Genomic DNA, 21,961 nt, shown 5'->3' with positions numbered 1-21,961 from the left:
AAGTCCAAACTGACCTCGAGTTGTGTTACTTTAATTACAGTCTATTGTTTTTAATTTCTTGTTTAGTCTCAATGAACACATTCCTAAGCTTGTCCAATCAACTGTGACAAAGGTTGGGTGYACTGGGAGCAGAAGATCTTCACCAGGGAAATAAGGAGGCTGCCAGCACCTCCAAGCCAGCAAATTCAACACTGCTAAACCTGACCTATGACTACAACACACCTCATGTTGTAAAAACTCAAATTACTTCTGCTCCAAAAACTGATAAACAAGATTTTTCTTTTTATATACTATTATTTTTAAAAGGCAGATGTTTGCATTTTCGAAAATGGTTTGTGGACTGAAAGTTAGTGGTGTTCTTAAAGCCTGCCTGTTGGAAGTAAATTATTTAGGCAGACAGGCACTTAACTACCTACATGCAAGGATTAATACCTGCAATTAATCCCTGGTCCAGCTACAGCCTGTGCAGACACAAATCCGAATCCCTGATCACTGTGTGTTTTATCTACTGCAAGTGAAAGAATTTGCAGTTTCCATCACTTCCTTAGGAAGTTCTTCCTAAGAAGGAAGGTGGAAATTGCACCATTTTGTCTCCTGATTCAGACTCTCTACTTCTGTCTCCGAGTCTCTGAACAGCTGCCTTCTCCCCACAGCTGGCTGTGCCAGTATCTGCACTGGATACATTTCACATGGATTCCAAAAGTAATTATATCATTCTGAGAGGAAAAATCCATCAAGAATTATAAGGTCCAGAGCAGCAGCTGGAAAGCAAACTGCTGGAGCAGGAAGAACCATAATACACTGTCCTTACAGTTTTGGATGGTTCTATACCATATTCATTATTCTCTCCAGCAGGAGATCCTCCCTTAACTTGGGCTGTCAACATTCTGATACAGAGACAGGTTCTTGCAGAGCCCCAGCACAACCAAGCTTTGCTCCTGGATACCACCACAATATTGTTACTGCTACAAATACCAATTGCATTGAACCAGGCAAAAATGAGGTTCGTAAACTCCACATTAAATCCTCTTGAAGAACTATATAAATCTAAGAGCCAGTTATTTCTCTCAAGAAATAAAGAGTATACACAGTATACTCTTATAAAATATTTTTGAAGTGTCACATGAGGTTTCAGTAATAGCTTTATTAACATGGATTTAGAAAGGGCTTAGGGGTTTTTCTTCTGGATGCCCTCACTCACACTGTCTTCAAGACATCATCCACTTGTTAATTACACATGCAGGCTTTCACCACAGAAATTATTCTGAGCACAAATAAATCCCCTTCCAAACATTKGTGTTATTTATAGCCAAGCTGGTCAGCTCTGTGAGAAGGGCAGCCTCTGTGACAGGGTGCTCTGCTCCAAGGGGCTGCGGGTGACAGGYAGTGCTGAAGCTTCTTATAAAATGAGAATAAAAACCTGAGTGCWGAGATTAAATTAACAAAACAAAGAAAAGAAAGGGTCTGAAGTGGTCAGGATACTGTGTGCTGCTGWGATAAGAGGAAACAGAGAAAGGAGGATTCTAAACAGAAGAAATGGGGATGTTAACAGAGTATCAGTGGACAGGCTTAGTGAGGTTTATCAGATTTGGATAAGAGAGAGGATAGCTATCAATCCTCCACAAGCTCCCAATTGAAACAGCTCACACAATTGTTCTCAGCCATGAGGAAAAGACCTTCATTTGCCAGGCAGCCTCTCTGAAAGTGCTCCCAGTACAGCCATTCAGCAGTGCCTCCCATTTCCCTCTCAAAGAGAGTTCTGACCTCTGAAAGATGCTGAGTTGAGATTGTAGGGGGGATTTGCACTCACCCAGGACGTTTTGGGGTTTGCACTCACCCAGGACACTCCAAGTTTACCTGGTCCTCATGCCAGAGAATGGCCCATCCCCATCCAGACTCAGCTGAGGTTTCCAGGGTGTGGGGACAACACTCAGTCATTAGGAACTGGTTGAAAGCCACTAAGGGATTTCTCACAAGTTACTCAACAACCATCAAAATGTGGTAATTTGTTCCTGGATTAAATTTCCATTTTGAAGAACCTGCACATCAATTAAAACTGGCAGATAAGTAAGAGTAGAGATGCTGAGACATCCAGAACAGGAACACTCTGCTACTTCCAAATCCATTAATAGCATMATTATGCTGAAATTATGTGGCATTCAGAACATATTTACATTCATTTTGGGGGTTACCTAAGGCCTTGGRAAAAAAGTTCAAAGCAATTTCAAGTAGATTTTTGTTATAACTAAAAGACTCGGTGAGACCACTCCTACTGGTGTGAGCAGCAGCAGCATTAAATTAGGGGAGGCAGCCACCAGTGCAAAAATTGTTCTAATTTCACTAACTCATAATAGGAAAATAGCAGTTACAATTATCTTCTGAATTTGTCTCTAATTCGAGCCTCCCATTCAAAGAAAAAAAAATGTACATGCTACAGAGAAAACACTTAAAGAGTTTCACACAGAAAACAAAAAAAAGGAAAAAGAAAAAAAGGACTAAGAAAAAATACTTTTGCAAAGAGAGCTAAATAGCGGAACAAGCTGCTCACAAAGTAAAAGCTTTGATAATATTTTGTTTGATAAAGCTGACTGCAAAKAAATAAATTTATCCACAGCATTCTACTCAGAACCACAAAATGTTCATGTAAAACATATTTTGTTACAAAACTTCAAAGAAAAGATATAATGTGGATTACGAACTGGGTAGGCATTAGTGCCCAAAATCTAGTTTTCAAATTAAGAAAACTTCAATTTGTGCTTGAATGTAATCATTCAACCCTTTCACCAGTAATCTGGAAGTAAAAATAACATTGTGATACCACATGCAACACTAGAAATATTGATGGGTGGGTGAACACACAGAACTTAGAGAGCTTCTTAACCGCCTGGATCACTTGCACACAAAGAATTTAATAAGAACAGTATTAGATTAGAAAGGTGAATTTACTTCTGCACAGACTGGCAAGACTGATACTCCCTAAATTCTGGTAGTTTGTGTAAAAAGGAAATTRGAAAACCAACTGGAATACCAAAGGRGCCACAAGAATGAGTCAAGCATTCATTCCAAAGGAAATATTTGGCAACGAGAAGCATAAAGAATTAATATGTTTGGTCTGTCAGRAAGGGAGTCTGAGAAATGGTTTGATCACACAGTGTAAGAGTTTTCACTCCTAACAGTAAAACATGTTAAAGAGCTCTTTCCTTCAGCCCAGAAAGGCCTAACAAAAGGCAGTGGCCATTTAGGGAGTGGATTTAAAACAGTTATGGGTAGAGAATATATCATTCTTTCTGCCTGGTGAAACCCACAAGCTCTTAATGCCCAGGCCTATCCCAGCCTGGGTCTGTCCACACTCTGCAGGCACAAGGACAGGAACCTGCTGAGCTGCCACAGAGGAAGGTTTGAACTTTAAATCATTTCATATCACCTGGCTGTTAACCCTAATAATAATACCTCATTCTCAATACAAAGAATACTTAATTTTTCAGAGGTCACTCATTCTCCAGCCAGCYCCACCTGGAGAATCCTTCTTTCCCCTCTTTTTCTAAAAGTCACCACTTAGCAGTGCAATGCAGAGTGAATAAGTTTGTTGGCAGAAAAAGTCATCCCTTTCTATGTAATTTGTAACAGTCACTGTAGGACTTCTGTGTCCTAAATGGAGATGTTGCATATGTATTAACTCACCAGGAGTGCAACCAGCCTCATCAATTCCGCTTTCACAATCCTTCTGCCCATCACATCTCCAGGACGACGGGATACACTTGTTGCTTAAGTCTCCACAGCTGATTTTTTCAGACGGACACACTTGCTTGGCTGGAAGAATAATAAAAAACAACAAAAAAACGCACAAGTTAGACATATTTCTGAACATTACTAACAACGTTATACTGTTAAAGTTACTTTTCTTTTGACTGGCTCAATCCTGAAACATATTGGAATGAAATCCCAAATCAACTTGCCATCTCTTAAATCAGGTGTCCTGCACACAGCACAGCAGCACTGCACAAATCACCTCCAATTAAGCCAGAAAAAACAAGTTCCCTGATTTTAATACAAGGGTGTATGTCTATGTTTGACAATGCAAGGCAATTTCTAAATGTAATGACCYGGGCAGATTGTGGTCAGCAGAGCTGAGGAAAAAGCAGCAGGGACAAGGAGGAACTTGCACATGTTCAACAAACTGAGCTGTAACTGCGTAAATTAAAGGCAATGGTGATGTCAGACACAGAGACACAGGAGGACCTGCAGAAGCGAAACCTCAGTACATGCAAGAACACAACTATGAAAAAGAATCTGCCAAATTTATCTGGAACCAAGGAAGCTGTGAAGCTCATTCTCTCATAACTAGTTTGCATTGCTAAAATTCCTATTTTTCTTCCCTTCATACTAGTGTAAAGAGCAACAGATCTACATTTATTGTGACAAGGCTGCTGAAATGCAGAATGTTCCACAGTTTAAACAATTGTTTAGCATTCTGGAATCATCATCCAGTTTGGCAGGATTTGCTTATTACACAGACCAATTTCTCTCTTCARAAAACTGCATGTTTTCAAATAGTTCTTCCACTGCTATTAATGATGATAACGCTGTGTCTRGCTGCAGGACTACTGAACAGGGAGKAACSTAAATTCCAAATGAAAACTTTCACATTACCCTGCCCTGGTAAAGGTATTTATACAGAGCCAATCAGCTTTCCAAGTGCTGAGTGAGAGAGGATGAAAATGATACCTCCCTTTCCACCTACACAAGGAGGCTGTGAAAGGGCATCTTCCAGCCCCAAAGCATCCATCAGCCACTCGGAGAGCAGTGCCATTTAATCCCTGGATTTTGCTGTCTTAGCGCCTTGAAGTGTTAGAAGAAGCAGTTTCAAGAAGCTGTGGGCAACCAATACATCAAGAAAAATTAGGTCCTGCCACAGACAGACAGCTAATAACAGATGTAATGAAGTTTTATAACCCTGAGGCATGACAGCATTTCTGTTGAAATTTGCTCGCTGCATACCTAAATAACATTTATGAATGTTGCATGATTACAGTGGGGAGGAAAAAAGGGATCTTTACTTAGGYTGTTGGATTATTTTTCCAGCAAATCAGTAATAAAAAACACTGGAAAAGCTCCCCAACAAGACCCCACCAKGATCTGCCAACTCAGGTCAGGTTCMTTGTCCCAGTCTCTCTAAGCTGCAGGTTTTATAATGCTCAACTGCAGTAWGGTCTGTATTGGACTGGCATACTGGGAAAACTGGGATACCAAAAAAGTCATGGAGACATTTATTAATCAGGTTATTGGTCCACATCCCCAAAAATTGTTCTAGTTCTTCTTGCTCAGGCTGTGGTGATGTGAAGGAGAGTTTGTTCTGATGCCTGTTCTTCCACCCTCATTGTTAATCTCCATCGAGAACTAAGTGGGTCAAGACAGGAGAACATGTTCCACACACCTGATTTTAAAGAGGGTGAAATATCATTAGAAAATGCTGTCATCACACAGTGGGATCATTAACCAGCAAAAAGATTACTTAGTGGTCACAGTTTTAAGTATGGGCATTACTTTTGCTTGGTTGCTGTGGGCAGATACTTAATAGCTTTGGGAAGCTGAAAGGTGTAGAAAGGTATGAACAGAAGGTTCCTATTTATGGAAAGCAATCTTTGTGTTAATCATCTCCCTGACAGAATAATTACAGACATTTAAAATATGTAAATCAAAGCTTGAACTTTCAGCGATGCAGCAAGAGAAGCTGCTGCTGGTCACAGTTCATCAAATCTGTGTTCCAGTGGTTTCTGCACCCACGCAATTGTTGTATGGAAGCCAATGACTTGTAAGCACTGGCAGGTAACACAGAGGAGATCTTGCATGAAACTCAGAGCAAAACTTTGGTGAAAATGCAACTGCATTTCCAGCAAGCTAGGGTTTTTCCTCCCCTCTCCCCCAAGAGACTGCAGCAGTGCAAGTGGAGTCCATGTTCTTGTCCACCTATCACAGGCTTTCAGCAACTGCAGTCCAGACTTAGCGTTTCTGTTTCTGTGCACGGCTTAYACAAACCCAGGCCTCTTGGGCTGACGTGACCAACATGTTTTACTTCCTCCTTCCCTCTCAAGGCTCCCAGAAAGGAAAGGGTTAGTGCTGTGTGTGATGGCGAGTGTTCTTACCCTGGATGCATTCTGGACCAATGCGAGTTATAGCAAGATGTGCCTTTTCAGAAAAGCACCATTAAACAACTTGGTTGAAATGTCAGACACATCAAGACCAATTTATCACAATGAACTGCAAATGCCAAGGATGGACAACAATGGTTTATTTATAAGGAGACAAGAGCGAAGAAGACAAGAAGGTTCCATTTACTCACTACCGCCAATGGCACATTCTTCTTTCTCTTTATAGGAGGCTACAAAGTCTTTCAGAGAACCATAGAGCCTAACTGGCGCCCCACTGTTTGCTTCCTCTTGTGCCACTGCTGTGCTTTTCAGGCTCCGGACATCATGTATATTCAAGAAAGCCCAAGAAAACAAAATTGATTTACTTTCAGAAGACCATTTGTCAGGTTCTCACCAAACAGGTACTCTAAGAGCATACACAAAACGCAATTAAGCAGCTTCTRCTGGTGGGAAACCCACAAGACTTTTCATCAGCAGACTGAAAAGAACGCCCTTTGTGGAAATACATCATCTYACAGGTCTGAACAGCTTCTCTATCTCTGCTGAAATAACTCCCCATCCTCTCCAGACCGCCCCTTGCATTTTTCCCAGGTTCTTCAGAAGAAAAGCTCCAACCCAAACCCTTTCTTTCTACAGCAAACATAATACCATAATACTAAAATGGTTTAATTATTTTCTGCCATGCCAATAAACTGTTCCTGCAAGTATTTCCACTACTTTTATTATGGAATTTAAAATTCCTACCTTGCTCTTTCCTCCAGCAATGGTTTAGTTGTCAGCTTTTTTTTTTTTTAAAGCAATTTTTTTAACACGGACATCGCCTCCTCAAACACTGCCCTTAAATTTTCTTTTGTCACAGCTGGCAGTCCTGTCTCAGAGATGCACCAGAACTAAAATAAGTGTTCGTACCTGCCCAAGTATAGGACTAGAATCCAGTTTGTTTCCAGACAAAACAAGCCAAACTGGTAAATGAGCAATTGCTCAGCAGAGGAAGGGAGCTGACAGCAGAGATTGCGTAGGGAAATTCAGAACTCAAGAGTTCTCAGTCACTGAAGATTTGTGATTCAGAAAAACATTTCAGTCACAAGTTTGCATATATAGTTCTTTATATATACGTGTGTGTATTAATGTATATCCCAGTCTACACTCACTACTGCCTTACGACTCAAACTTTTCCATTGAGTTAAGGTGCATAAAAAGCACATTTTAAAATTCATCCTTTGACTTAAAATATTATCACAGCTGAAGGTGTGTCTGACTGATAAGTTCCTTCCCTTGCCTCTTCTCCCAGCTGAGGATGGGTGTGAGGAACACTGGTCTCYACCCCATTCACCACCAGTTCACTCTGTAGCTCAGGACAGGTTGCTGCTGTTTTAATTTACTYCACTTAACTCTTCAAGACACATCAGATTTCCTGTTAAGGTGTGTTGCATTACATTTTTTATACTTGATCTCCCTGATGCCTTCCTTGTGCCAAGTTATGATCAGAAATGTYTGTGTGGGGGCAGAAGCCTCCATGGTGGATGATTCCCATGTCCTGGGAATTTCTTTGGCCCTGGTGCACAGAGCTCACACGCACTGGGAGCACACAGGGACCTCCCTGAACCCACAGCTTTGCTGAGCGCCTCAGTGATACACAAAGACAGAACACATTATGGGGAATCCTAATCAAAGGATTGTTCCCACTAAGGTTAGGAGCTGCACTGAACTCCCCTTCTGTCATGTAAAGCAACACAGTACAAGCATCAGCCTGCTGGGATGGCAAGACTTACATGCACTTGTAACTTCTACAAAAGCCAACGCAACTCATCCAACAGCAGTACTTGGATCACCCATCACATCCGTGTTACACACACACTTGACATCTCAGAGGAAATACAGGCAACWCTACAATTTCAGCTGAAACCAGCCCAGGCCAAAACAAATGTCATGATCAGTGGCTTAAGTGAATTAAGATTACAGCAGTCAGACTTGGAAKGAGACCAACCCAGCAGCAATGACGCCTCTGCTGACAGAAGCAGCCGCCCCATCCATCTGCTCCCCCAGGATGGTCTGTTCTGGTCAAACTGGGGCACGCTGACAGCACTGGGAGCTCRAACTGCTGCTACCTGACTCTACATKTGGGACTCTGTAAGTGCAGGCTGATGTGCCATAACCTTTGTGGCAGCATGCAAAGGCATTGGAACAGTGAAAAATATATTCTTTCTGCATGAAAAGGTAATTMATTTACAGGCGCTGCCTTTAAACTTTCAAAATAAATTAAATCAAAAGACAGATTAGGAAAGGCTACTAAGGAACGACACTCTAAAATGTCAAGAACAGTATTAACAAGTGATACACCTGATAAACAATTAGACTCAGTGGTGGGATTTGTTTGATGGTGACTTATCTTGGGAAGTTCCCAGGGGAACAGAAGAGGATTTATACAGATTTCCCTCCAYTGCACTGCATGGTACAGCCCTTATTAACACCCTTCTTGTGTGCTGCTAAGAAGGGCTCCTTTACAACACCCTGTATTAGGAGTCTTTGATGAGTTTCCAACTCTACCTAGAAACTGGAAGGAGGAAATAAGCYTAGCAGACAAAGAGTTCGGCTTGCCTAAAAGAGATAGCAGGTACCTTGCTTTTGTGCAGATTGTCACTTTGGTGATTACCACCTYTGACATCAGAGTGAAATAATCAGGAATTCAAAATCCCAGGATTAATCCTAATTACTGAAATAGAGGCTCACTGTCAGAATAACAGTGAGGTGGCTTTTATAGGAAAAGTGTGTTCTAAAAGMACAGACACTATAAACAACCTCAAGAAAGAAAATGATTCTCTGGTACTGTGCTACTAGTTTTAACAGGTAATACAAATTGTATTTGAGCACAGTGCAAGGAGGTAAGAGATCTCTACAGGAGGCTGCAAAGACAAATGGCATCAGGTTTTAGCTAAGCTCCATGCCTCACCATGTGAGCCACTGCATGGGACAGGAAGGGATTCTTTATCCAAGTTCAGAGCTATCCTGGCTCACATGGAATGCTGAATATTGTCACAGCCCAGGACAGCAAACTGGACAGAAAGKATGCTACTCTTGGGCTTCCAGTCCACCCTTTTTTGATCTTTGATTCCTGATTACTGTGTCTTACTCATCCACTTCAAAAATGAAAACTACCATCAATCTTGGTTACAAAAAGCATTTCCTTCCCTCAGTCTGACTGGCAGGACTTCAGCTGATTTTGTACTCCTGAAAACATTGCAAATACTCTTTGCTGCAATCATCTGAGCACATCTCACCTAATTCATCTCAGAGCTTCTCCAGATACTGTTTGATGACACTTCTGTTCTCTACCTGATGTGTYCAGCAGGCCCTGCTGCTGAGAAACAGATACCTTAAACTCAAGTCAGTTGTTTTGTTTTGGRTAAATCCAAGTCTAGGACAATGGTCCATGGTAACCAGGAGGTCAAAGTGGATAATTACAGGATCCCATTTAGTCTCAAACTACAGAAAAATTGTGATACCTTCAGTAGGGAATAGGAAGCTTTTTAAWTGCATTTAAACGATCTCTCATGGCCATACTTCTGAAGTGTAAGAATTTACAAAGCAAGATCAGATGTTGAACAGCAGTAAGGATATAGGTTCCTTATCCTCATTAATTTCCATTTTTTAATCATCTAGTGTTTGTAAAACAGCAGTGGTATTTTAACTGGTGTCTGCAGAATACACGGTGACATTCCYCCACTGTCAAGTTTGGTTGTGCACAGGGAAACCATTTCTAAGAGACCATGACAGGTTATTAGGTGTGAGAGATGCACATGATCCAGTGAGGGCTTTCTGCTCCCAAACAAACCACATTYCCTTCCCTGCCATTGCACACACGAGAATGCATTGCAAAGGTTCATTCCCTAGAGCAGCTTTTGTGGCCAACACCTTGAGAGAAAAGCTGCCTTCCCAAGGGAAACTTAACAGTTCCACAGATATTGTCAGCAATTCCTCAGGGCCAATGCTTGGCTTGCCTTGGCCTTTGCTGCACCCAGCCCACTGTGTGGGGTATCAGCAGTGCCCTGATATTTAAATGCCTCAAGGCACTGCTTTGGTCAGTGATGCACAAACACTTTAATAACCTTGAATGACATATAGGATAACCCTGGGATTCCAATCATTGGGATGCCACCATTTCCCACACATTCTAGACAACACATGCACAATAACCATGGCCACASCACACTTTTGGGGTGCCTGTTGCAGAGCTGAGTGTGACTCCATGGGGCAAGGCAGAAACGTGACCAACAGCAGCAAGGCTGGTGCAGTCCAACCCCCACATGGGTAATGGGTAAAGCATTATTACACAGTGTGCAGCCATGGCAGAGCCCAGGAGCCACGTGCCACCTCCAAATACCAGTGCTCCTTCTTTCCTGACACCACAGCCATATGGTCACTAGGAACCTTCGCTCAGATTAATCCAGAGAAGAAATGAATCCAGCCCTGCAGTGACAGGCTGCTGCCCTGCCTAATGACAGCGAAGCACAGCCCCCATTGTTTAGAGGAACAAAAAAGGGATTTTGATAAACTCAAGTCTGAGGCCRTCTGCCAAATTTTCCCCCTATTTCTACCAACTTTGGCCCTTTGCATGTCTTCCTTATGGAAGAGGAAAATGCATTAATTACCCTCAACTTAAAATGCAGAGGTGTTCAAAACCCTAACATGGTCCCTCCTYGTGAAACCACCAGACATTCTCACCYATCTCWMTGCTCCTCCTCTAAAGCAGAGCAGAACTTGTCTTCAAGAGGAGTTGTAACTCCAAGACATTATTCTGGCTACCAAAAACCTGAGTTTCCATGTGAGATTTCTTCAGATCATTTTGTACTCCTTAACATTTTGTTTTCTCTTCACTGACGGGTTTCTCTTATCTCAGGGATCAGTTGGTCATGTCCTTAGCTTGGCACAGGGGAAAGAAGATACTAATAAAAACCACAAGGAAAATCCTAGACATTAAAGTAAGAAACCAAAACAGCTAAGGAGAACCTGKTTTTGGCATAAGGAAAGCAGGAATRTGCACTACTGATCTCAAAGAGTTTCATAATAAACTGACAGTTGACTTTGGTAGTTAGCAAACAGTGAGGCTTGCCAGCAAAACCCAGGACTCAAAATTTTCTTAAAAGATAGTTTTCTAATAGAAAAGCTATTAAATATTCCCTTTTGTGAGAGGCATTTTTCATGCTCAATCAAAAGTAAAGCTTAAAAAACATCCAACAACGACATGACTTTGTTTAAGAAGGTCAGAAAAAATGCTCTGCTTTTTTCTACCCTGAACATAACATCTTCTTTAAACTCTATTGTTTCTAGAGCTGGTTTGAAAGACAGTGATCTACATCATTGTCCTGTCAAACCCTCCATGCCACTACTGTCTAYATCAATAATTACCCTGCCAATCTGTGTACACATTGCCAGTTGTAATGCAGTTCAGCCTTCCCTTCTGCATTAACAGTAATGGGGGAGGTCAGGGGAGAAAAAAAGGGAAAAAAAAAGAAAAAGGAGAAAAAAGATTTTGCCTTTCCTATAGCCCAGAAATCAAACAGGACTCGAATCTTTGACATGGTTGAGAGCTGAGCTCTGTATCTCAGCATAGATCCTCTACCTCTGCTTTTATCCAGGGGTGTCTACTGTGAAAAACTAAATCTGGCTACAAACAACCATTAAAAATATATCCTGATCCACTGTGCTCCCCCTTGATTAGCGATGCGTGATGCTTTCAAGGCAGCTCTGATTCAGGCGAGCCTTGGGAGAATAAAACACCCGAGGGTAACAGCTGACCCAGGCCAGACTGGTAGCAAAGTAGCTGGGAACCAGCAAAGTTCAAACACAGACATGCTCTGGGAAGAAAGAAGAGTGTCAAGGAAGAAATGAGAGTCGTGAGGTTACGGCGGCACAAGCTGGGCATGAATGGAAATCAGCTAATTAACCCCCAGAAATGCAACTTGTGAAAGGAAATCTTGTTCCCTGCCCTAGAACAGTGATTCCGGAGCCTTGTGGGCAAACAGATTTTTGAACAATTTTGAAACTTTCTCACGCAGCCACAGAGCTGACAAATGGATGTGTTGAGCTGCTGAACAGAGCCCTCGGGGCTGCGATGGGGCAGAGGTGGGGAACAGCCTCAGCCTTCCCCCCAAAATGGGACTCATGAAAGGCTTTTGTCACCATTCAGGTGTCAGCCTGTGTCTAATTCCATTACCCAATTGCCATGACCTGGGCACCACACCAGAGCCCACCCTTGGTACAAAGCCCATCCCTCCTGGTCTGACTTGGCAGAGACCACGGCAAGAGCTGATCTCCAAGAAAACACAGGTAATAATCATATTCTCCTGATCTGTACTGATCCAATAACGCTTCCTGCTTTATTCCTAAAATTTTAGTTTAAATACATTGCAGCTTTARCAACATCAACTTTCTTCACTAAAGATTCAGTGATAAAATACTCCAGATTGCAGCACACAATAAATCAATCATCCCTCCCTGTGTGGATTTGTAACTCAGCAGTTTGAAAGCATCTTGGAACAATTTCTGCACAGATACTTKTAGATAAGGGACAAATTTACTTTTWWYTRWAWMMMAWRYYMWKTSAMAKRRYWTKKKWTWYARWWAAAAGTGACAGAGTTTTYTAGGCACTCTTCAAATAGTTGGYACTGTGACCCTGAACTGTTTGAAAAATTAGTTTCTAAAAATAACTTATTCTCTTCACTGGCAGTATTTCATTTAGTCCAAGCCTAGCAGACATAATCACCTTGGTCGCTTGTCAAATCCTTRAACAAGCAGCTAAGCACAGTACCAGGACAGATTTATCTATTTTTCTTCCTATAYATTAATTTCTAGAATGCCCCAAAATATGCATCTCAGAGTGCTCCATTTCTATTACAGCAAATCCAGAAACAAATTCCAGATGGCAGCTTATTTCATACATATTCTGGCATATTTAGGCACTTGACTTCTCTACTTCTTTGGAAGCAAATTAATGCTCAACTCAAAATTAGGTTTTTAAGCACAGTTTTAAAAAAATTCACCTGACTATATCAGACTACCAGATGCCAGTCTGAACTTAAAGACAGAAAAATTATCGTATTTTGTAAGTACTGAAAATAATGATAAAAATCCCTTAAACTGGACAAATGCCTCTGCAAAGGCATCTCAGAACATGCAAACATCCAGAACGATATTGGATGAACTCAGTGGTGAGCTACCCCGGCATGAGGAGTGCTGTAGAAACAAAAGAGAGCAAAAAACCTGTAACAATTCTCCCAGTATCCATATTCTGTGCTTATTCAGTAACCAAGAACTATGTGGGAGCAACTTCCACCTCCAGTTCTTTCCAGCAAGGCAGCAAGAGAGCACTTGGCCTGAAAACTGAGATGTAAAATTATATATATATATATATATATAAAACTAGCAGCAGATATGTAAACTGTATTATATAAATTTTACTGGCAGTAAAATTTATATAATCAGGAAATTTCTAAAAATTTATATATCAGGAACTGGCAATTCCTGTCTCTCGCTCTTCCTTATCACTTAGGCAGTAACTAGGAAATTGTCAGATATTCCAGTACTATCCTGATGATAAGCATAGTTTGTTATCTGATGAACTCCTAATGAATATACTGTTAATTGCATAACCTTCCTTCAGCACAGGAACTTTTCTGTTCATCAAGGGCACGGATAAAACAGCTTCTTCGCTTTGGAGCATCCTTGTAATTAATAATATATTCTTTGCACTTCTAAATATAACCTATAATGAGATGCTTGAAAGGATCCAAGCTGCACCTTTCACCAAGTGCTTTTGATCAGAAGGGAAGGAGCCAGAGCTTGTTCAGACAACAGAGGCTGCTGGAACGGCGACTGTCGCTYCCCAGCGCGCCCGATCCTGAAAGGCTGCAAACGACTTCAAACAGGGCTCGGCAGCAAAACATGCCAAAACACCTTCCTCCTCCTAAAACACACTGTCTCGTTATCTCTGGGCATATTCTGTGCACGGCAGACATGAAAAGAAGTCGATATATTAGATAGAAGTTTATATATTAGATATAAATGGTTCTATATAATACAGTCTACAGAGATGTGTATTAGATAAATTCTACTYATTAACATTCCTTAATTCCAAGAAAGCTCTGCCATCAATCCCTTATCAGGTGGTGAGCTACTACAATGTGCAAAACCTCTCCAATTATGCTTTCCATCCATGGGACCTGTCACCTCTCACAGATTTCTCCTGGTTTCCTTGTGCTGAGAAAGGCACAACTCCAAGTATCACAAAACATAAAAAAAAGGTGCCTCGATACGTCTGCCTTTCTCTGGAGATATTTTGAAGAACTTCTTTATGCTGAGGGKGGCAGASCACATGAACAWTGCCCAGGGAGRTTGTGGAGTTTTCCTCTCTGGAGACATTCCCAACMCATCTGGATAYGYTCCTGTGTCACCTGATCCAGGTGACCCTGCCTTGGTAGGGATGTTGGACTGGATGATCTCCAACCGTAACCAATCTGTGATTCTGTGACCTTCAGATAATGACCCATGGGTGGAGAGAAGACAGAAGCGTGGCTCTCCCCCACCTGTGCAGTTCCTTTAGTCAAACCACACAATTTTTGCCCTGAAAATTCCTTCCCAGTGCTCTGGATGGAGTATTCCATAATTCCCAGGTGGAGTAGCTTCCTGTGTCAGAGCTCAGTGTGCCTTGCAGCAGCTGGGCCAAACACCCTCCCCTGTGAGTTTCTCTGCTCTTTGTGTGCAGCAGCTGAGAGAATCTCCCACGTTTAAAACCTCAGGACCATTAAATGCTTGTGCAGCAAAGGCTGACTTTCTACACCAACGCCTTCTTTAAACAGCAGCATATCTTTAAAACAGGTTCCTATTTTGATTTWAAGACTTCAGTCAGTAAGGATTTCTGTACAAGTGAGTCCACTTKATTTGCCACTGTGGTTGAGAGCTGTGTCTTATCTGTGTTTCTCTTATCTGGTTTCCTGGATCAGTCTGATTCTTGCTAAGCCCAAGAAACAAGTGTGTGATGAAACCTCTCCTYTAAGGAGACAGGTGTAAATTGATAAAGGCAACTTTCAACCCTGTCTTCAATGAATCAAATACCAAATCCCCTTCTAATCAGGTTTATTTTTCATCTTTCTAATCACGTGAGCCTTGTAAGGTTGTTCACAGCCCCCTTCTAATAACCTTTCCACTTTATAGCAGCTGCCCRTGTCTTTTACCACCTCTCAGCCACCTGTTCTTCAAGTTGCTTAACATGCCCTCTAATTATGTTGTAAACTACATTTTTCTGATCTGTATTTTGAAGTCAAATCACACACCACAAAATACACACAGTAGCTTATTAACACACACAGTATCTTATTAACAAGGTCATGATTCAATCAGGAACCACTGAGAAGTGACACAACTCTTGTTTTCCCTAACAAGTTGACACAGATTTTTTTTTTTTAATTTTTTTACTCTTGATGTATTACGTTCCATTATCAGGTTCTCTGTGGTTTTGTCCAAAACTAACAACATCCTGTTTAGCATACGCAGCTCTCAGTGCTGAATTGGGTATTCTTATGGCAGTCAGCAACTCCAGGATTGCAGGCAGACCTTCTACAGCAGGTTCTGTACTATGCTCTGTTTAACCCTTTAAACCAGCAGAAAAATACAGAAAAATACTGAAACTTCCACCAGTGTTCCAATATCAGTAATGTAAGTTCCAAAAAAAATTAAAATACAGATCAGAAAASTGACTGGCTGTGCCCTTCAATGACAGTCTGTCAGTACTTCTGCTTTAAAGGCCAAACCTTTAATAGCTGCTKTTGAGTAGCAGGGATGTCATTAAATGTGCAAATGCAACTTCTTCCTCTTCATTCTGAACAGAAGTTAGAAATRCTTTTAGTATTCACTCAATTTCTGCCACTGCAGCTTGTAATTTCACTCTCTTCAACAATATCATACTATATGGATTTGTTTTTCATAYAGCTAAAGAATTCCTTACAATCCTTCATAAACCTGGCCACAAAATTCCCATGCTTGCTTCTGGCTTCCYTTATTCTATGAATTTATTATCTAAATCTCCTCCTTGCACCTAGACTGTAATTGTTTCAACTCTCAATGTTATAGGTTTTTCTACTAATTTCCTACAGACACAAAGTTTCCATACAACTGGTGCCTCTCCCCCATTATCTGCTTCTCTACCCTCATTAACACCAAATGCAGTGGCCAAATCAAAGAAAATAACAAAATGATCTTGAGGAGAGGTCCTATGTGTTCAGTAAAAATACACGGCTGGGCAGAATACTCTGACAGAAATAAAGGCTCCATCAAAAGCCCATCCTGTACTGGGGTAATGCATGCACAAAGAAATTGGGGTAACTTTGAACTGTAATTCTTACTCTCTTATGCACCAAAAGGTTAACCAAGCCCAGGACAGACATGAATGGGAAATTGGGCATGGAAGGGAATCCAAATTCACAAGTTCTGGTGCTCCTGAAGTATTTGCTAACTCAGTCTTTGAATTCGGTTTGCAGGAATCCTACCCAWAGAGCAAGCAAGAGAAAAGCTCACAGAAATACAGAATGCAGTTCTTAAGAGCTGGTACGTGATTTTTTAATGCTTTCAGCAGGGAGACTTTCTTTCCAACCTAACATAACTAAAGAGGCAGAACAGATCTCTGAGACCGAGTTCTGTCACCTGTATAGCAGGTAAGATTGCACTTGGTCTAGATAAAGTAATTTTTGTGACATTCAAGTTAAAAGTACACCTCATTTCCTATGCAGGTCAGCTATAATTTCCTACACAGCCACCTAAGACTTGAGGGACTCTGATGTCAGAACTTTAAATAACTGCACTCAGAGTGCCCAACCTTTCCAAAATCTTCTCTGACAACGAGACAGAGCTGTCTTTATGTAGGTCTTTTCCACCTGCCAAGTGCAGGAGTGAAGGAGGACACACGGAGCTCAAGGGGAAAGRGTCTGGCAGATTTAAGAGCTTTGCTTCAAGACCCAAAGCACCAGCCCAGCCCTGCTCCACAGCAAAGCTGGGAGCAGCCAGAAGCCACCAGCTCTGCCTGCCAACATCAGGGACAGGGGACAACTGGCAAGCACAGGCACTTCCACAAAGGTCAGCTCCTCTGCTGTCTGGGCATCTCTGCCATCTTCCCCAAAGAAAACAGATGCCAGGCTGCTAATCTGCTTTAGAAGAGGAAAGAACAGGCTGGCAGAGATTTTGATCCGTGTCACAATTACAGCTCAGTCCTGGAGCAACACACACTTCTCATGATCCCAGGCTGGAATTAATACAAAGGCTGAGCTGAACCAATATAACCTTCAGAATCTACATGAAATGTTCTCTTGTGTTCTCCTAAAAAGCAACGGAAAACATGAAAAATGTCTGGATACCTAAAGAGTGCTTCATTCTGTTAGGTTCAAAAAATCAAAACCAACAAACCCCACAATCCAAAACAAGAGTAGCCACATGAAATCATCAAAATAAAATACTCTTGTCCTCATGTTTGAAATAACCTGATGGACTGTGCCTGGAGAAGTGTGCTCATAATGATGTTCAAATGTATTACCTGATCACATTACATTTTCAATACAGGYAACACTGTGGGGCCACACAAAATACTAAAACCAGCCTACAAGTCACCCCAGCATCCAATTTCCAGCATGTCCCCTCTCTCAATGACCCARGTTATACAGAAAAGCAAACACAATTCTGTGAGCCCATTCCAGAAGAGGACATGACGTGCTCTTGCTGATTTTCAATCTACAGAACAGCATGACCAGCCCAGTCTCTGCTGTGCATCCAGATCACAATTTGGTTTTAGCTGACAACCACTGCACTCTACACAATGTGCTGGAGCTCCAGGTGTAGTAATTGCTTGTTTAAAGACAGATTTGTGCATCCATTGCTGTGTGCACTGGCATATGTCATCCATGGCTGCCATAACCATGCACTGAACCATCACACTCGAGGCTACTGCTCCTCYTTCCCCTCTCAAACCTCTCCATTCTCTCCATCCAGCCAGTTTTGATCTCTAAAGATCTCTAGAGCTTGGGAAAGTGGTTAAGTAATTACAGTTCAGAGGAAGTAAGTCAGCACATGTGTGGATCTGAACTATGAAAATTTTTCATTTGGCTCAGGAGGAGAGAAAATGTGTCTTGAAAGCCAGAAACATCAGCCCTTGTTCTCAAAATATTTGATGAGCAGATAGGGACACATTCACTCCTTCTGGAACATACATTACACGACAGCTTCCAGTGGCAGCTGCTTTACACTCTGGAAAAAAACACTGCTTTTTTCAAACTGGAACCAYAAAATGAATGAAAAAAATTCAAGTGAAGGAGAAGAATATGAAAAATTATTGTTAGCCTATGTAAAGTTAAGAACTGACCCCACAGTTTTCAAGTTTCTCCCTGATTTTGCATAGTCATTGAATAGTTTTTGCAGGAACCTGAATCAAAGACATGTTTTTCTTTCAATTCTTTTGCACAATTTTAGCGATTTCTTCTTCATTTATTATATATAACAGGAATTACATTTTTATTTAGTTTAAATTGGCCTTTTCTAAACATTGTTCTATAGCTTTGAGCTACTTCCCTTTGAAATGTTTTCACAGTGGTCGTGGAATTTAGAACTCACCATGACTAACTCCTCAYAGCTTCTTAAATATATGTGAAAGGAAAAGGACTTYCMTTTATGTTACTAAATGCAGTCACATCACAGMCTCCTAAAAGCAACCTTTAAAAAYAATAATAAATATTTTATACCATATGCTGAGAATATCATGGGCTCCCAAACWCCTTTATAAAGAAAATAGAAACATGGAAATTCTTTGCTCAGTAGTCTGTGGAAAGAAACTGTAATGCAGAACTCAGACACGGGGGTGGRTAGGAGCTGTTATGCACAAGCACAATGCTACGGCTGCTATTAAATAAACTGAAAATCTTGTGCATTAAGACTCAAACTGTGCTCAGAATTCAGGCCACCACTGATCTGAGGCCACCAGCAGTTTAGATATGTTACTTCTGTTTTTCATTCCAAGTACCATTTCAAAGGACAATTCTGCATTTCAAATAAAACAAGGTGTAATGTTTACACCAGCACAGTGTAACACTGAAAGGAAGGGAAAGGAGAACAATGAAAATTCTCCCTTTTCCCCATAATCTTTACACACAATTCTGCTTAAATATTTCTCTTTAAACCTTTTCAATGCAGACTACCAGCACACAAAATGTAACAAGGAATAGCTCAAGACACACTAAGCAATGAAGCATGGCTGGTATTGAGACAATGTCCCACTGCTATTCTGYAATGATGGGCTGACTTCTCAACAACCCCAAAATCCACGCTCCCAGTCCAACAGCAGCTGGAAGTAACAACAGTGACCTTTAAATTTCAGGACAATAAAATCCAGCTACAGCAGGCAGTGGAGCAGCAAGAGGCAAAATCTGAGAGCACATCTGGGAGAGATGATCTGTGCCTAAAGGCTACACTGATTCAAAACTTCCTTTTTTTTTTTTTTTTTTAAACTTTCACACGGATGGTTTTGAATAAGTTGCTTAAGCTCAGTTTTTGTCAGAGCCCGCACACCTCACTGCCTTCACTGAACTACTGATGCATGTACACAYGTTATTAAAGCACAGACATGGCCAGATGCCCCCCTTGCACTATCACTACAAAAGGAAAGTCTGCAAAATTTCTTCCTAGAATCCATTAATTGAGAGATTCAGCTTAGAAGCTGCTGCTTACTGAAGCATCCAAAAGGGTGCATTTAAACAGTGACAATCTTTTTCAGAAGTCTCAGTCTGGATCCTATAGATTTTTCCTGGTTCACTTGTGAATGTCTAGGCTTTACTCCTTACCTGCACTTCTTGGAAAACAGCAACTCAAGAAAATAACTTACTTGTTGCTTTCTTCGAGTCTGTCCTGCTCCAAAATCCCTCTGTCAGCTCTCTGTAACCTCAGCACAGCCATAAACTCTGTGCCAGAAGGGTCTGCACAGCCTGGGCAGAACCCCACTGGCTTCAGCAATGCCCTGCTGCAAACACAATTCACAATTACTTAATTACAAAGGAAAATGGGACCTGCTRTTTCAGGACACGCGTTGGATCTGTTTTTCTGAAACACCTCTTGGTGCTGAAATTACAAACCAYGATTAAAGTTGGTGGTTATTGGACAGAAGAACAATTTAGAATGGGCTTGTAGTAGAGTTACGTGCAAAATGGAATTTAAAAATGTGATTTTAAGGATGGTCATGTTTCTTTAATCCTTTAAAAGCAGTTTAGTTCACTGTCTGGCTTGAATATAATGAATCAGGAACTGTTTCTCTGGGCTTCACATCAGATAGCAGGTAATTATGGAAACAGAATAGAACTTTAATTATGAGAAAAAACATAGATTGTTCTATTGTGATCTTCCACAGCATTGCTGTTTCTGAGARGTAAACATATTGTGCAAGCTGGAAAGAAACTATTGATTAAAATAATCAAAAGCCCTACTAGAATCTTGGACATGCTTTTCTTTTGTAAAAAAAAAAAAACAAACCACCATTGTGTCTGACTGGTTGAGATATTCGAATTACCTCTTCCAAAGCTCACTTTTTCCTCATAGATTCATTTAATTAAATCTACTATTRCAGGGTGGTTTCTTTCATTTTACATACGCTATACAAAAGCTTGGTGTACTCTGGGAAATCTAGGAGATTAGAAAATCTTACCAATAGCTTTTTATCTTKATTTTTTCCTAGTATTTTTCAGCTGAAGCAGCCTTTTTAAGATGCTGCTTCCAAGCATGCCAGCAATCAAATACTTTTAAAAATAAACCAGTAATAGTTACTCTTACAGGTAACTGATAAGCRAACAAGTTTTCAGTTTCTCTTCTGAAAAGCTGTAATGTCATTAAAATGAGGTCAAAGACATCAAGTCATAGGAAAGAGTCCAGAACTGGAATTACCAACCATGCCAGGCTTTTAATGGAACAGTCACCACTTTTGCTGGTGTTTTGTCAGCACAGTGGGTGCTCTGCTGTGGCTGCCAGCCCAGGACAGGCACACAAACACCAACAAACACTCCAGGGAGATCAGGCCGGTGGAGGCAGCTCCACCTCTGCAGATGCTCCAGCACAAACGAGACCRGGGGTTCCTGTGGCTCCTTCCCTTTCATTCCCTGCTGATCAAGGAGCGAGGCTGTGCCCTGGCACTGGAAGAGGGAATGCTCACAGACCTCACGCTGGGCTCCATCAGGAACTGGCTGCTTCCACCCAGCCATGAACACACGGCCCTTCCCAGCTCCCTCAGCTGTGGCTGTGAATCCAGCACACCCCAAGGAGAGCTCTGAGCCTCTGCATCAGCAGCTGCTYTTTCATTTGCCTCCCTCCCAGGCTCACTTTCTTTCTCTTGTTCACAGAGATTATTCCAATTCTAATCAAAACAGAGAGGAAAAAGCCCCACAGAACGCTAGGGGGACAAAATTATACAAAGGATAAAGGAGTTGAGCAGCATTGAGATGAGAGCCATTTGTAAAAGAGATTATGGTYGCAAAAGTGCTCCTTGTCACGAGGRAAAATAAAGGCACAAAAGGTCCCTCAATGAGCAAATATAATGAAACCTGCGAAGACGAGTGATAAAATCATACAAAAAAAATATATATGTATTCAGGACACTTTTACAGAATTCACTGTAAAACACTTCTTTATGCTTCTTGAAGCCTGTACTTTTAAAATTAAAAGCTTGCCTGAGTACGGTGCAACACCTCAGTATTTCACCTCGTATCTGCCAGGTTTCTGTTCTGTCAAAGGACTGAATG

General features: G+C 41.3%; 1 protein-coding gene across 2 annotated transcripts in view; it reads right to left on the bottom strand.

The window, feature by feature from the left end:
- Window positions 1-21,961, bottom strand: part of LRP8 (LDL receptor related protein 8) — a 170,996-nt gene that overhangs the window by 35,604 nt on the left and 113,431 nt on the right. For both annotated transcript variants that reach the window (XM_057367012.1, XM_057367013.1), the window contains exon 4: window positions 3,682-3,810. In XM_057367012.1, the coding sequence (XP_057222995.1) occupies window positions 3,682-3,810 (129 nt within the window). The remainder of the gene's footprint in view (window positions 1-3,681; window positions 3,811-21,961) is intronic.

The sequence above is a fragment of the Malurus melanocephalus genome, unplaced genomic scaffold (assembly GCF_030028575.1).
Source record: "Malurus melanocephalus ecotype Western Australia unplaced genomic scaffold, MMel_1.1 scaffold_74, whole genome shotgun sequence".
Classification (NCBI taxonomy): Eukaryota; Metazoa; Chordata; class Aves; order Passeriformes; family Maluridae; genus Malurus; species Malurus melanocephalus.
This window is presented reverse-complemented; position numbering and strand designations above follow the sequence as displayed.